This window comes from Poromitra crassiceps (genome assembly GCF_964638095.1).
Source record: "Poromitra crassiceps genome assembly, chromosome: 1".
Taxonomy (NCBI): domain Eukaryota; kingdom Metazoa; phylum Chordata; class Actinopteri; order Beryciformes; family Melamphaidae; genus Poromitra; species Poromitra crassiceps.
The window spans coordinates 24,968,561-24,983,569 of record NC_139623.1 but is presented as its reverse complement, the minus strand read 5'-3'; the positions used below and the strand labels follow the sequence as shown (position 1 = coordinate 24,983,569).

General features: G+C 43.2%; 1 protein-coding gene across 1 annotated transcript in view; it reads right to left on the bottom strand.

Moving 5' to 3' along the window:
- Positions 1–15,009, bottom strand: part of galnt10 (UDP-N-acetyl-alpha-D-galactosamine:polypeptide N-acetylgalactosaminyltransferase 10 (GalNAc-T10)) — a 538,666-nt gene that overhangs the window by 91,135 nt on the left and 432,522 nt on the right. Inside the window, exon 8 of the mRNA XM_083647820.1 lies at positions 5,871–5,978. Within this exon, the coding sequence (XP_083503946.1) occupies positions 5,871–5,978 (108 nt within the window). The remainder of the gene's footprint in view (positions 1–5,870; positions 5,979–15,009) is intronic.

Genomic DNA, 15,009 nt, shown 5'->3' with positions numbered 1-15,009 from the left:
CCACGCCCACTTTTTCTCTCTTCCGCGTTCAACGCAAACGTATTTGTTCTTCCGGTTCAGTGCTAGTTGCGAAGGCCACTAGTGGCTAATAATATTAGCCACTAGTTAGTTATGTTATATGGCAGTAAAATGCCACTGAATGACCAAATTGATATAACCGTTAACCATTTCGAGTAACACTGATTCCATACGGATCACCAGCGTTAGTTTGTTGTTTATAACGTGGCTATATTGATAACGTTTCTATCTCGGATGCGTTATTTCGAATCGCACATAGGTTACGCAACCTAACATTGGTGCGCAACCTAACGTCCACTCCACTAACGTCGTCTTAAGAGCACAATATTCCTGGAATGCAAGTTTAACTAAACAGTTACATATCCTCTGCATTCTACATAAAATTAAGATATTACGGGTTGTTTTATTTTGCATGTTACATACGTATTGGCCAAGATATGTTAGTTTATGGCGGAGTAATTCTGCCAGTTTAAATGCGGACTGTGCGCAGCCATCTTGCCTGCGGAGTTTTTGGCAAGTCAAAACGGAAATACTATTACAAAATGACGTAATGCGGAAGCGTCCATGTGTGAGCAAAGAATAAGGTGAATACTCCCCAACATTTCCCATTCCCTCCCCACCTCATCACTCTCTCACATTCCCCCTGCTCTCCCTCCCTTCTCCTGCTCTCTCTTCCGTTCTATCCTATATTTCTATATTTCTCTATAGATTGTTCAATGTGTTATCATTATTCTGTAATTTGCTACTGTTGTGTCAGCTAGAATTAGCTAGACATATTTTCTGTGAAGCCCTCTGGGACATGCTTGTGAATTAGGGCTATACAAATAAACTTGACTTCACTTGACTTGACATCCAAACCCCTTATCTTGGCAGTTTGAGTAACATCACTGGCCTTTTGGCCGTCCAATAGTAAAATCACTAGGAAAAAAATATATTTTAAACCTTTGGGTTTGGCCTTAGTGCCCACATTTTGGCCGCGATGACCCAATAAGCATCCTTTATGGGACAACATCCAAAATCCTCAAATAAACTCCAATACATACAGAATTCTGCCACTCCTCTGCTCACCCACACCTGCTCCCGTGACCACATCACCCCTGTCCTCCATAACCTCCATTGGCTCCCTGTCCCACAGCGCATCCAGTTCAAAGTCCTCCTCCTTACTCACAAAGCCCTCCACAACCAGGCCTCCTCCTACCTCACCCTCACTCCAAAAAAATCGATTATTGAAAGGATCGCGATTCTTAATGCCACGATTCCTGGATCGATTCCAAACTCCCAAGAATCGATTCTTCTTCGTATTGCAATTTTTTAATTTTTATATTAGGGGTTCAAGCCCTGAAGGGGCTGAAACCCTATTGTTTTTGTGCCGGTTTATTCTTATTCTTGTTGTTGTCCTTGTTCATCAGCCCCGACGCAAATTCCCGTGAGTTGGTAAATGGTAGAGACCTGAAATTTGGCCCAATGACAGATAGGTGCTAGTTTCTGCTCAAGAAATAGTTTTCGAATCGGCCTGAAGGTGGCGCTATAATCAAAGGTTTTACCTTAAAGGCCATAACTTCCACGCCGTGGGTCCGATTTTCAAACTTTTTTTTCCAGATGTTCAGGTGAACCTGCTCTACAAATTTGCCTCAAGGACCCTCAAGGTCCGCCTGAAAAATGTTTGAGATATTTGGAAAAGTTTGGAAAACACATTTTTGACATCTCCTCCTAGACCGTTGGACAGATTTGCACCAAAATCGGCAGGAAGCATCTAGGGAGCAAGCTCTACAATCTCCAAAATTTTTGGATTTTTGAAATCTACTTTAGTTTAGGAGATATTGATCGTTAAAGTTGTGAGAGGGCGTGGCCTCACAGCTAAATTGTCATAACTTCATGAGAGATGAACGAATCTCCACGAAACTTGCTGGAGATGTTCGGGGACCATCATAGACCATGCATGTCAAATCTTGTGCAATTCGACCAAAAGGGGGCGCCATAAACCCCATAAATGGGCGTGGCTTAACACAAAAAAGGCCGTAAATCCGCACCTGTTTGTCCAATGATCGCGAAACTTGGCAGATATTATCAAGGAGGATGTCCTAGTCAAAATCAGAAGTTTTGTCATCATTGGTGAAATTGGGCGGGGTCTATGGTCTAAGCATGTAATAGCCGTAAATCAAGTCCATTCGCATCTTCGGTTGCAAACTTCTCAGCTTCATCTGGAATGGCAATTCTGGCATGCTATTTCGCAATTTGACCAAAAGGGGGCGCCACAGATGGGCGTGGCCTAACACAAAATATGCTATAACTTCACGCCCGTTTGTAACTCCCAGGCTGTTTCTTCAATTTTCAAGCAACTTTTTTCCACATGTTCACCTGAACGTACTCTACAAATTTGCCTCAAGGACTATTAGGTGTTCAATTTGCGCAAGGCTTGAACCCCTGCCATTGCCGCTTGCGGCTATATTTTTTAATTGTTTTTGTTACAGTGCACCTGAACGCAACATGCAAGATACCGGCTGGTAAGTGTCCAAATGTTCATGTCATTCTGGCCAATACTCCACTTCTGTTATAACATTTCAGTCTGGAATATGGAATATCTTTCAATAATTGTTATGACTAAAAGGCTAAAAGTAATCTCATGTGTAAGAAATGACTGTTCTACATTGAAGTAAAAATGTAAATAATTAAGTTGTTGGTTTGGGATTTTTTTTAGCTTCAAGAGTGCATTTTTGTTCGTATGACCCTCAACACAGGCTTTGAGAATCCCGTGCCACTTACTGATACTTACAGGTACGCTTAAATTAACCGACTCATATTCTGGTTTATTTCAAGGAAAACATTTTGGCTAGTGGAAATTCGAATTGGCTGGTAACTTTAAAATCTAGCAGCCATATTGGCAGGTGGTCAAAAAAGTTAATTTCAAGCCTTGCAGGGAGAGCAGGTGGTGATATAGGAGTGAGTGAGAAAAGGATCAAATATTGGTGTTTAAGACTGAATGAAGTTATTCCTCTAAACCTGACTTCAAATGCCCCAAATCTTTTCGCGCCGGCGCCGTTCGCCCCCCAACCCTCAACAAAATCTGGCCCTCTGGTGGCGAGGACATTTTTTGTGGTCCTCTCTATCATCAAAGTTCCTGGGTTTCCGCATGACAATATTTGTTTGGCCCCCGGCAACAATCTGGGTTTCTCATGTGGCCCCCCATGAAAAAGAATTGCCCACCCCTGGGCTAGCCGCTCGCAATCTTCAAAAAGACTGTTGACTATCTGGCTATCGTTATGCCTGCTGTCTGGTAGACCATTTATAAGTTAGCAGCCATGTGAATATGCGGCTATGGTTTCAACAATCTTTGCTTGATTTATCAAACTAATCGCAGCTAACGTTAGCTGGATATACTCAACACCCAGTGTGTCTAACGTTTAGTAGTCTTTGGTCAGTGATTTTCACTGGATGCAGGGCACTTTTGTCTAGCCTGATGCAGGTGTTTATTCAGAACACTGTCAGTGTCTGCCCACTGTCATCGGCCTGCCTTACGGTGTTACACTGTGGGATACGTCCACCACATCAGCATTATGATAATATAAAATAAACTGTGTATAGCACCTTTCTTAACAAGGTTACACAAAGTGCTTGTACACCAGAATAAGCACACCAAAGACCAAATGTATAATAAGGCAAAACAATTATAAACAAGCACAGAATAATTAACAAAAGGAAAGGTAAAATCACACGAGAGATGAGAGAACTCCTTTATCTTCCTTCACCTCTCCTGGCTCTCCTGTGTGGTTCTGTGGGTAAAGCATGGCACTAATAATGCTAGTGTGAGCAGTTTGGATTCCCACTGGGGCAGTCAGTAGCAGTGTTTTTTTTTTTTAACACGTTGAGTGCCAAGGACGAGATATCTCGGCTTACATAATCCAACCGTTGAGTGCCAAGGACGAGATATCTCGGCTTACATAAACATTTTTTTTTTTTGACGGTGGGACATCGATCAACCCCTTTTACGTCTCCTATACCACTATTGGAGGAAGAGAATGTGTATAATCTATTTTACCGACCACTAAGTGGCGACAGTGCCCTCCAGACAGAGAGAAAGCCGAGCAAAAAACAGCCACGGGTCCGCGGGAGAAAGCCATTCTAATTTTCAAGGAAATAGCTGGGCGAAAACTCTTTCGATTTCACACACACACACACACACACACACACACACACACACACACACACACACACACACACACACACACACACACACGCGTGCGCACACACACACCCTCGAGTACCTTTGCGCATAAATAAGACCAGAATCGCAAAAGCTTCTTCAAAGCTCTCAGCCGACACCTCAAGAAACGAACAAGCCCGTTTTACAGTAATCCAAACTGCCCGAGAGCGCCAGCAGGAGCCAGCAGCAGCAGCACAGACGGAGGGAGGAGTTTGGAGACACACACACACACACACACACACACACACACACACACACACACACACACACACACACACACACAATACAGTATACAGACTTGCCCAAGGGCACCCATAATCACAGGCACGTGAGGTGGTTCTAAAAATCCATTTATCTCAAAACTCTCTGAAAATCTCTGAAACCATGCTGTACTCAACGGCTAATATCTACATAACTACTAACTCTACAAACTAACTCTTTTAGACAGAGAAAGCACACATTCTATTAGTTCTTTTTAGATGATTGGTGTTCACGAAGTCTTAACAGAAAAGAATCCTTGGCTCTTGTAAAATGAGCCAGAATCCTCAAAAAAAAAACTGGCAGAACCTACCTACAGCATTGAAAAAAGGGCTGGCAGTCAATGTGTTAAGTATTTGGACTTTTACTTGGAATTTGTGTACTGTACTGCCACGGTGCCACCACCTCTTGCACTTAAGAACTCTGCGTAATGTATTCCCCCAAAATCTATAAATCCTTCTCAAAGTCTACAGATCCCCCCAGTCTATAAATCCATCTTATCTGAAGAACATAAGGGGGGAATTCCCCTCTAGTTTGCAAAATGAATTTAGGCCCTGCACTGTAATACTTCAGAAGTTGAATTTGAAGTTCAGCATTAATACATTTGTCATTTTTTGTCTTAGATTTACCTTTGTGTGTTATTGCAATATAAAACTACATAATTCAGAAACGATTCTAGATTCTGGAATCGAGAATCGTTGGAATCGAGAATCGATTCTGGAATCGGATCGTGACCCCAGGAATCGGAATCGGATGGGATCGTGGCTTAGCCGGATCGGAGCACCCCTAATAGCCTCCGCTCCTCAGATGCAAACCTCTTGTTCCCACCACTCATGACCCGGACCTGGGGTGACAGAGCCTTCTCCGTTGCTGCCCCTTCCCTCTGGAACTCTCTCCCCAAACACGACAGAGACTGCACCAATCTGCCCACATTCAAGTCATTACTCAAAACTCACCTGTTCAAAAGTGCTTTTAACCTGTGATAACTGTATTGAATTTTCTTGTTGTTTCCTCATTCTTGAATTGTATTGTGTATTGCGGTTTTACTGTGTTGCCTTCTTGACCTTTTTTTTTAAACCCCCTTGCATCTTTGAGTACCTTGAAAAGTGCTCTATAAATAAAATGTATTATTATTATTAGTAGTAGTAGTTGTAGTATTATTATAAATTCATATTTATCAAAGGTCAAAGCAGCCTTAATTTTATACTAAAATTCATACTAAAAATCATGTTCTCATGGTAACAAAGGTGCTTTTGATGAAATTATCCGCCAAATTTAGTTTTCCAATGGTTGTGCCAGCAGAATTAATAATAATAAATTAATAAATACAACAAATAAATAAACAGAATTGTATTAAGACTGGGCCGCTGCAGCAGGCGGTGTTGAGACTCACCCTCGCCAGGCTGACCCCACCAGGGACCTTATAGGGGACGTACTTCCTGTAGATGTGACCCACCCTGGAGCAAGGGATGTCCTCCATCCGACCACCACACATCCACACCTAGAGAGAGAGGGAGAGAGAGAGAGAGGGAGGGAGACAGGCTGTCAGAGGGCGTCGGGGGTCTGGAGCTGTAGTGCTGGTGTTGGTGAGCGGGCTGTGAAACTGAACCGCGTGAGGAAAAACCTGATCCGTCAACAAGGTCGACAAAAGCGAAAGGATGACGCGAAAGGAGACACCATAAGGGAAGGGAGAGGTCATGAAGTCAAGGGAAGGAAACAGGGAGTGGATGGAAGGAAGGAAGGAGTGTGAAGAGGATGGCTAGTACAGGGGTTTCACATGAGTCCTTTTGTGTTATACTGTAGGTGAAGTCTTGGAGCCATGTCAGCGAGAGGTAACTGCTTGAACTTCAGTACCCCAGACATCGTAAAAACTGCTCACAGCTTGCTCGTGTTTATGAATCATAGTAATACAACATACTGATTAGAGCCCGACCGATAATGGATTTTTGAGGCCGATGCCGATACCGATATTAGGGAGTAAAAAATTTCCAATATCGATATGTCGGCCGATATTCTGATATTATATATACACATTATATTACACAATTTTTTTTACGGCTACAGCTTATCAATAAACTTTATTGTCCAAAATGACATCAATGTAATGAAACTGTAAACTTCACTGGGAATTTAATTACAGTATAAATAACTAGGAATACAAAAAAAAAAAAATTAAACAAATAAAATATAACTTGAGTTAAGAAAAAAGATCAAATATACACAACATGCTGTCTATAACTTAAAAAAATGAAAAATAAAAAACATCTGCAATATCGGCCAACATATCGGCTGATACCGATATATTGTTATCGGCCAAAATCGGCCGATAATATCGGTGGACCCATATATCGGTCGGGCTCTAATACTGATCACTATGAGCGTGGTCACACCAAGCATGTTTGGAGAGGTTCATTCAAACTCTCGAGCAGTGGTTCTCAAAGTGGGTTGAGTGGGTTCCAGGGGGTCCCCAGCAAAAACGGGGATACTTTATTTTTGCTTTAATTCCATCCATGAGTAACACAATAATGTATGACTATTTTGGTCATGGGTTTCATATGCTCCGAGTGGTGCAAAGTGTGATTAATAGGGGCTGGATACTAGGCTCCAGGTGAGAACAATGAAAAGTGTGATTCATAGGGGCTGAATACCAGGCTACAGGTGAGAACAATGAAAAGTGTGATTCATAGGGGCTGAATACCAGGCTACAGGTGAGAACAATGAAAAGTGTGATTCATAGGGGCTGGATACCAGGCTACAGGTGAGAACAATGCAACATGTGATTCATAGGGGCTGGATACCAGGCTACAGGGGAGAACAATGAAAAGTGTGATTCATAGGGGCTGGATACGAGGCCACAGGTGAGAACAATGCAACATGTGATTCATAGGGGCTGGATACCAGGCTACAGGTGAGAACAATGCAACATGTGATTCATAGGGGCTGGATACCAGGCTACAGGTGAGAACAATGAAAAGTGTGATTCATAGGGGCTGGATACCAGGCTAGGTGAGAACAATGCAACATGTGATTCATAGGGGCTGGATACCAGGCTACAGGTGAGAACAATGAAAAGTGTGATTCATAGGAGCTGGATACCAGGCTACAGGTGAGAACAATGAAAAGTGTGATTCATAGGAGCTGGATATGAGGCTACAGGTGAGAACAATGAAAAGTGTGATTCATAGGGGCTGGATACCAGGCTACAGGTGAGAACAATGAAAAGTGATTCATAGGAGCTGGATACAAGGCTACAGGTGAGAACATTGAAAAGTGTGATTCATAGGGGCTGGATACCAGGCTACAAGTGAGAACAATGTGATTCATAGGGGCTGGATACGAGGCTACAGGTGAGAACAATGAAAAGTGTGATTCATAGGGGCTGGATACCAGGCTACAGGTGAGAACAATGAAAAGTGTGATTAATAGGGGCTGGATACCAGAATACAGGTGAGAACAATGAAAAGTGTGATTCATAGGGGCTGGATACCAGGCTACAGGTGAGAACAATGAAAAGTGTGATTAATAGGGGCTGGATACCAGGCTACAGGTGAGAACAATGAAAAGTGTGATTCATAGGGGCTGGATACCAGGCTACAGGTGAGAACAATAAAAAGTGTGATTCATAGGGGCTGGATACCAGATGAGAACAATGAAAAGTGTGATTCATAGGGGCTGGATACCAGGCTACAGGTGAGAACAATGAAAAGTGTGATTCATAGGGGCTGGCTACCAGGCTACATGTGAGAACAATGAAAAGTGATTCATAGGGGCTGGATACGAGGCAACAGGTAAGAACATTGAAAAGTGTGATTCATATAGGGGCCGGATACCAGGCTACAGGTGAGAACAATGAAACGTGTGATTCATAGAGGCTGGATACCAGGCTACAGGTGAGAACAATGAAAAGTGTGATTCATAGGGGCTGGATACCAGGCTGCAGGTGAGATCAATGAAAAGTGTGATTCATACGGGCTGGATACCAGGCTACAAGTGAGAACAATGAAAAGTGTGATTCATAGGGGCTGGATACCAGGCTACAGGTGAGAACAATGAAAAGTGTGATTCATAGGGGCTGGATACCAGGCTACAGGTGAGAACAATAAAAAGTGTGATTCATAGGGGCTGGATACCAGGCTACAGGTGAGAACAATGAAAAGTGTGATTCATATAGGGGCTGGATACCAGGCTACAGGTGAGAACAATGCCAGTTGAACTCTTTTGGGACAAAGATCGCCTGAACACTTGGGTCTCAGTCCTCTTCCAAGCACATTGTGGTGGGATTCATCAGGAGTGATAACGCTGTCCGAGCCAACTACAGTAAAGGAGCCTCAAACGTTGGGCTTTACGGCCGGGAGGAGATGGAGGCTGAAAAGGAGCCTAAAACGCTGGGCTTTAGGGATGGGAGGAGATCAGAATCAGAATCAGAATCAAGCTTTACGACTGGGAGGAGATGGATGCTGAAAGGAGCCTAAAACGCTGGGCTTTACGGCTCAGAGGAGATCAGAATCAGGCTTTATGGCTGGGAGGAGATGGATGCGGAAAAGAGGCTAAAACGCTGGGCTTTATACGGCTGGGAGATCAGAATCAGAATCAGTCTTTATAGATGGGAGGAGATGGATGCTGACACCTGACAGCTACAAGTTACTCATGCTTGGAAAAAGCCAAGCATGACAACATGAACCAAGGGCAAACCACAGGTGTGACTGTTGCTTGTATTCAGCTGTGTCTTCATTACATGTGTTCTTAACAAATTATGACTTAGATCAGTTGCGGGCCAAACAATATTAAGCGCGGCAGTTTTCGCGACAAAAGAATTGGACCAGAAAACCCTTGTGCCATCAAAAATTGAATTTCTACCTAAATAAATATATGACACATAGTTTATTGATGTGCTCACCTATTACAATGGGTATTTCTGTATGTTTTCACATTTTCGCTTCCTGTGCCAACAGGTTAAGACAGAGATAATTTAACATACATACATAAACATTCATTCAGTATTAAAAATGCAAGTATAACCCATTTTCAATGGTTTTAAATTGAAAAAACGAAATGGGGGGAATCCGTTTTTTTGTTTTTATTTTTCCGTTTCTTTTTCTTTATTTTTTTGTTTTCCCGTTTTTACCCCGTTTTCGTTTTCCGTTTTAAACTTTAAAACAGAAAAACATTTTTAGCCCTTTTCTTTTTTTGTGCGCTAAATTCATGGCGGGCCACTTAAAAACGGGCAGCGGGCCACAGTTGGCCCGCGGGCCATAGTTTGGCCACCCCTAACTTAGATGAATATTCCAAAATTCTACCACTAGGAGGTGTTGGTGTGTATATCTGCTCTCTGTGTGCTCAGACAATATCATACAATAAATGTTTACAGGTATATGTCATGTTAAAAAGGAGACTGTGTACTTTCAGATGGTATAAATCATGTTAAACTTATACTTGTAGTCAATTTCTCAACAGAAAACCTCTATCATTTTAAAGTCGAGGTGAACCGGAACGGAATGCACTAGCGCGAGCGTGGGAGACTGAAAACAAATTGAGAGGCGGACCATACGGTGTCGATGATTTGATTTGACAATTCTGTCGACTGGCTTTGGCATTGGTCAATCATGGCGTGTTCCACCCCCAAATCGAGTGGGATTCAGCGTGTTGTCGTGCTAGGTGAGTGGGATCCGCGGAGTACCAGGCAGCCACCTGCTTCGTGCGAGCGGACAATCCGATGCATGGGTGCTGCCCGCCCGCCTGGAATCTCTACGGGGCGACCCCTGACAACCACGCTCTCAAGCGCGCGCCATTTACGCTATTTCTGTAAATACGATATTCCTGGAATGCGAGAAAATTATCCTGAAATGAAGATTTGATTGACAGCTGCATGTCGTGATATGATTGGTTGAAATGGGGTAGTAATTTGATAGTACTAGGTGACGTCAGCAAACTGTACATTACTGTTATCAAATACTATTATTAAATAGGTGCACTGCATACCCAAGTATTTGAACTAAAATAAAAGAAAAGTCATTTTTGGGTTCAGCTCGACTTTAAGCAGGAGGGGCGTCTTGAAGTTATCTCAGAAAGAATTGCCTTTTCCACTATTTCATGTTCAAATTAGATAAACTGTTCAACATGTGGGTAATACAGAACGGAAAACAGAATGTAGTTATCATTTTCTGTTCAAAAGATACAAATGATTTTGTGAAGGGTGGATTTTTTTTTAAACACATAAAAATTCTAACCTTTGACACAATTTTGTTTATCAGAATCAGATTCAGAATCAGAATCACTTTTATTGCCACAGTATGCAAGTTACATACGAGGAATTTGTCTTAGTGTCTGTATGCAGCGTAGCGGTCACATCAATATACAGAGATAAGAAGTAGGAAGATAACTAAAAACAATCACAAAGTTGCAAGTGCAATCAAATCGAGTAAATATATACAATATGTTCATGAGTGGTGAAGTGTTCTGTGGATCATAAATATGAATTTACATTGAATTTACATGGGATTTACAGACTGAGTTAAATAGACGTTAAATAGGCAGTGGATTTACATGAATCTACAGTCGGAGTTAAATAGAGTTTACATTGAATGTACATGAAATTTACAGGCTAAGTTAAATAGGCATTAAATGTGCAGGGAATTTACATTAATTTACAGTCCCAGTTAAACAGGCATTAAATTAGATATGAGTTAGTTTTATGGGGGGGGGGTTCAGTTGAGTTTTGCAGGAGGTAGTGAGTTTGTGTGTGTGTGGGGGGGGGGGTTGTTGGTGAGGTCCTTGGCGGAAGGGGTTTCCGGGCCTTGTTGGTGAGGCTGATGGCGGTTGGGAAGAAGCTGGTCTTGTGGCGGGTGGTTCTGGTCTTGGCAGACCTCAGTCTCTTGCCGTGGGAGAGTGTCTTAGGTCGCATTCACACCTGAGTGTTTGGTCCGCTTTAAGCGCACCAGAGTTCGTTTCCTCGGATAGTCCGGGGTGGTGAGAACGCTCATTCGAACTCTGGTGCGGACCAAACAAGCAAACTCTGGTCCGCCTGAAAACGTAGGTCTCGGTTCGCTTCCAAGTGAACCCTGGTGCGGTTCGTTTGTGGTGTGAATGCTCATCGGACCAAATACAAGACCAAATACAGGAAGTGACCCGATTAACAGTGCATCTTGGGTAGAATGAATCAAAACAAACGCTGAAAAATGTCTCGTGGACAGACGTGGGGGAATGAGGAGGTGAAAGCCCTCATTGAAATTTGGTCAGAGGACCAAATAACAGAGCAGCTTGTGGCCACTCACAAAAACAACGAGGTGTTCAAGTTTTTTAGCGAGAGAATGGGGGAAATGGGGTTCAATCGGACGCTTGATCAATGTCGCATCAAAGTCAAGAAACTGCGCCAGCAATATATCAAAGTCTGTGACTTGCTTCGAAAAAGTGGGAGTTCGGGGGACGAGAAAGATAAGTTCCCTTGGTATGATGACCTGGACATCATACTTGGCACAAGACCCACATCCAGCCCGCAACATATCGTTGAGTCTATCGAAGTTGAGACCCACCAGCCGGCATCACCAGCACCGCCACCGACTGAAAATTGTGACGCCTCCGCTGATCTGGAGTCAGACAGAAGTGGTAAGTTTTGTGTGTGTGTGTGTGATCTGTATTTCTGTGTGTCTAGTAGCCTAGTGATGCACTGGTTTTATTTATTTATTTTGTAATAGATGCTAGCCTATATAAAATAATGCGCAGAAAAATGTGATTCACAACCAACGTTTATTGTAAACAATCGTTCCAGTCAGCATATCTTGTTGTCTAGGCTATACAATATACAGATGGAAACATTAACCCAGGAAAACTTGTAGTCCAGAGAGCTCGAAGACACACACACACACACACACACACACACACACACACACACACACACACACACACACACACACACACACACACACACACACACACACACACACACACACACACAGTACATAAGGGGCTTGAAGTAATCCTTATCTCAAGCAGAGAGTGACACCCACTGGACCAATAAGGTGAAGACACTACATAATGCTGGGTGTGCACACTCGTTTAGCCAAAGCTTCAAACACTTTAGATGATCTAGCCTTTGAGAGTATGTAAGGATATGAATTTATAAATTATATGCCAGGCCTATGACATGTTCAAAAACATTCTTCACATAGGTTAATTAAACATACTGATATGAGTTTGACACAGCAAAATGGCATGTTTACAGTAATTATTTTTTATTAACAGGGGATCAAAGCTCACTGGAGTTGAATCAAGATGATGAGAGCACCCCCAGCACCAGCACCACCAGGCCTGATCAAGGAAAGAGTGGCCCACGGTGGGCTATTCCTGGTGCCCAATGCAGGAAAAGGAAGGCCAGGGCTGATGGTACTGACAGCGCTTTGGAAGCCTTTATGCAACAGAGGAGGAAGATGGATGAGGCTGACCAAAAACGGCAAGACCAGGAGAGTGCTAGATTCGATCATTTCATGAGAATGCAGCAAGAATCAGAAGGGCGCCGTTTTACGGCTATGCAGGAACAGCAGCAGGCCACCAGCCAACTCTTCTTGCAGATGATGGGGACTTTTGCAAGAGCTATGTTGCCTCAATCACCGACCCCTCCGGCACCACAGTGGATGCCCACAGCTCTAATGATGCCCGCACGTGCCTGGCCCATGTCTGACCCACACAACCCACTGGCTCATCCCCACAACCAACCGGCACCCATGGCTCGCCCCCACAACCGACCAGTACCGATGGCCCACCACCACAACCCAGCAGCACCCATGGAGCCCCTCAACAACCGACAAGCACGCATCAACTATGCCCACAACCCACCGGCACCCATGGCATACCCCCACAACCCACCGGCACCGATCAACTACCCCCACAACCCACCGGCACCGATCAACTACCCCCACAACCCACCTGAACCCATGGCTCCGCAACCCACAACTTCTTCTGTCCTCCATGATGTAAACCAAGATTTCCTTGACCTTGAGTAGGTAATTGCACACATGTGCACTACCTAGGGTGAAGTGTTTTTTCCAAAATACAAAGCATTATTTTGTGTGTTAAAAAATGCAAGGCATTTTTATTTACTTATGTAAGCTACCTCTTCTGCCTTGGTTAATTGTAGCTTTGTTTCTTGATACCAAAATACAAGGCATTTTTGTGTGTGTTAAAAAAAATGCAAGGCATTTTTATTTATTTGTTGAGCTACATCTTCTGCCTTGGTTAATTGTAGCTTTGTTTCTTGATACCAAAATACAAGGCATTTGTTTTTGTGTTAAAAAAAATGCAAGGCATTTTTATTTATTTGTTCAGCTACCTCTTCTGCCTTGGTTAATTGTTGCACTGTTTCTTGATACCAGCATTTATACACCACAGATTTTGATATTACTACTGTTTCTCGATACCAGCATTTAAACACCACAGATTTTGATATTACTGTGAATCGGTTGACATCTCTTGCTGTTCATATGTTTGTTACAATAAAGATGCAAATAATTGTTATCTCTTGTCCAATAAAAATTATTTTTTATTACAAAACACTGAAATATCAAACAGAAAACTGCCTTAACAAAAAAAAACAGCTTGTAGCAAACATAGCAGCACACAGTGTAGCAGAGAACAAGGTATCACTATCCCCTCCACATGTATTTTAAACCCTAAAAATGTTCCATATGAATAACAATTTCTATAAATGTTTTTACCAAATTTCTCAAGAAATAACTCAAAACTAATCCCTAGCACCATCATTAAACAGGCAAACCTGTCATTGACTGATCTGAATTTTGTGAGCCAGGCGCGCACTTTTTGCAATTTTGCAACAAAAAACAACACCAAATGCTCCTCACTGTGCGAAATAGGCACACAGTGCATCTCTGATGTGGCGACCATGGTTGGCCTGATGGGGATTCTCTGGCTCGCCAACCTGTCCATCATCTTCAGGATCCTCGTCTACCCATTGTTCATTGTGAATTTCACAAAAGTTGTGGAGAACACAACATGCTGTGATGATGTGGCTGACCAGGGAAATGTGTGCATCACATCTTTTGAGGAGACATCTCCATCTACCCTTTAGACGTCCGAAGGCCCTCTCAACAGTCATCCGTGCCTGACTGAGTCGATGGTTGAACTGAGTTTCAGCTGGTGTTACACCTCTGCCCTCTGGAAATGGCTTCAGCAGCCAAGGCAGAAGTGGGTATGCGGCATCGCCGAGAATGACCAGGGGCACATCCACACCTTCAAATCTCTCAGTCCAGCCCTGAAACAACGTGCCATTCTGGCCTCGACGATATAGAGAGGAGTTGGCCAAAACTCTGGCATCGTGGACTTTACCTGGCCAGCCAACATTGATGTCCCAGAATTTCATTTTGTGGTCCACTACACCCTGCATCAGCACCGAGTAGAATCCTTTCCTGTTGTAATAATCTGCAGGGTCAACAGCTGGTGCCAGGATGCCAATGTGGGTCCCGTCTATTGCCCCCGCAACCTGGGGGAACCTCCATTTATCTCTGTAGCCCTGGACGATCACC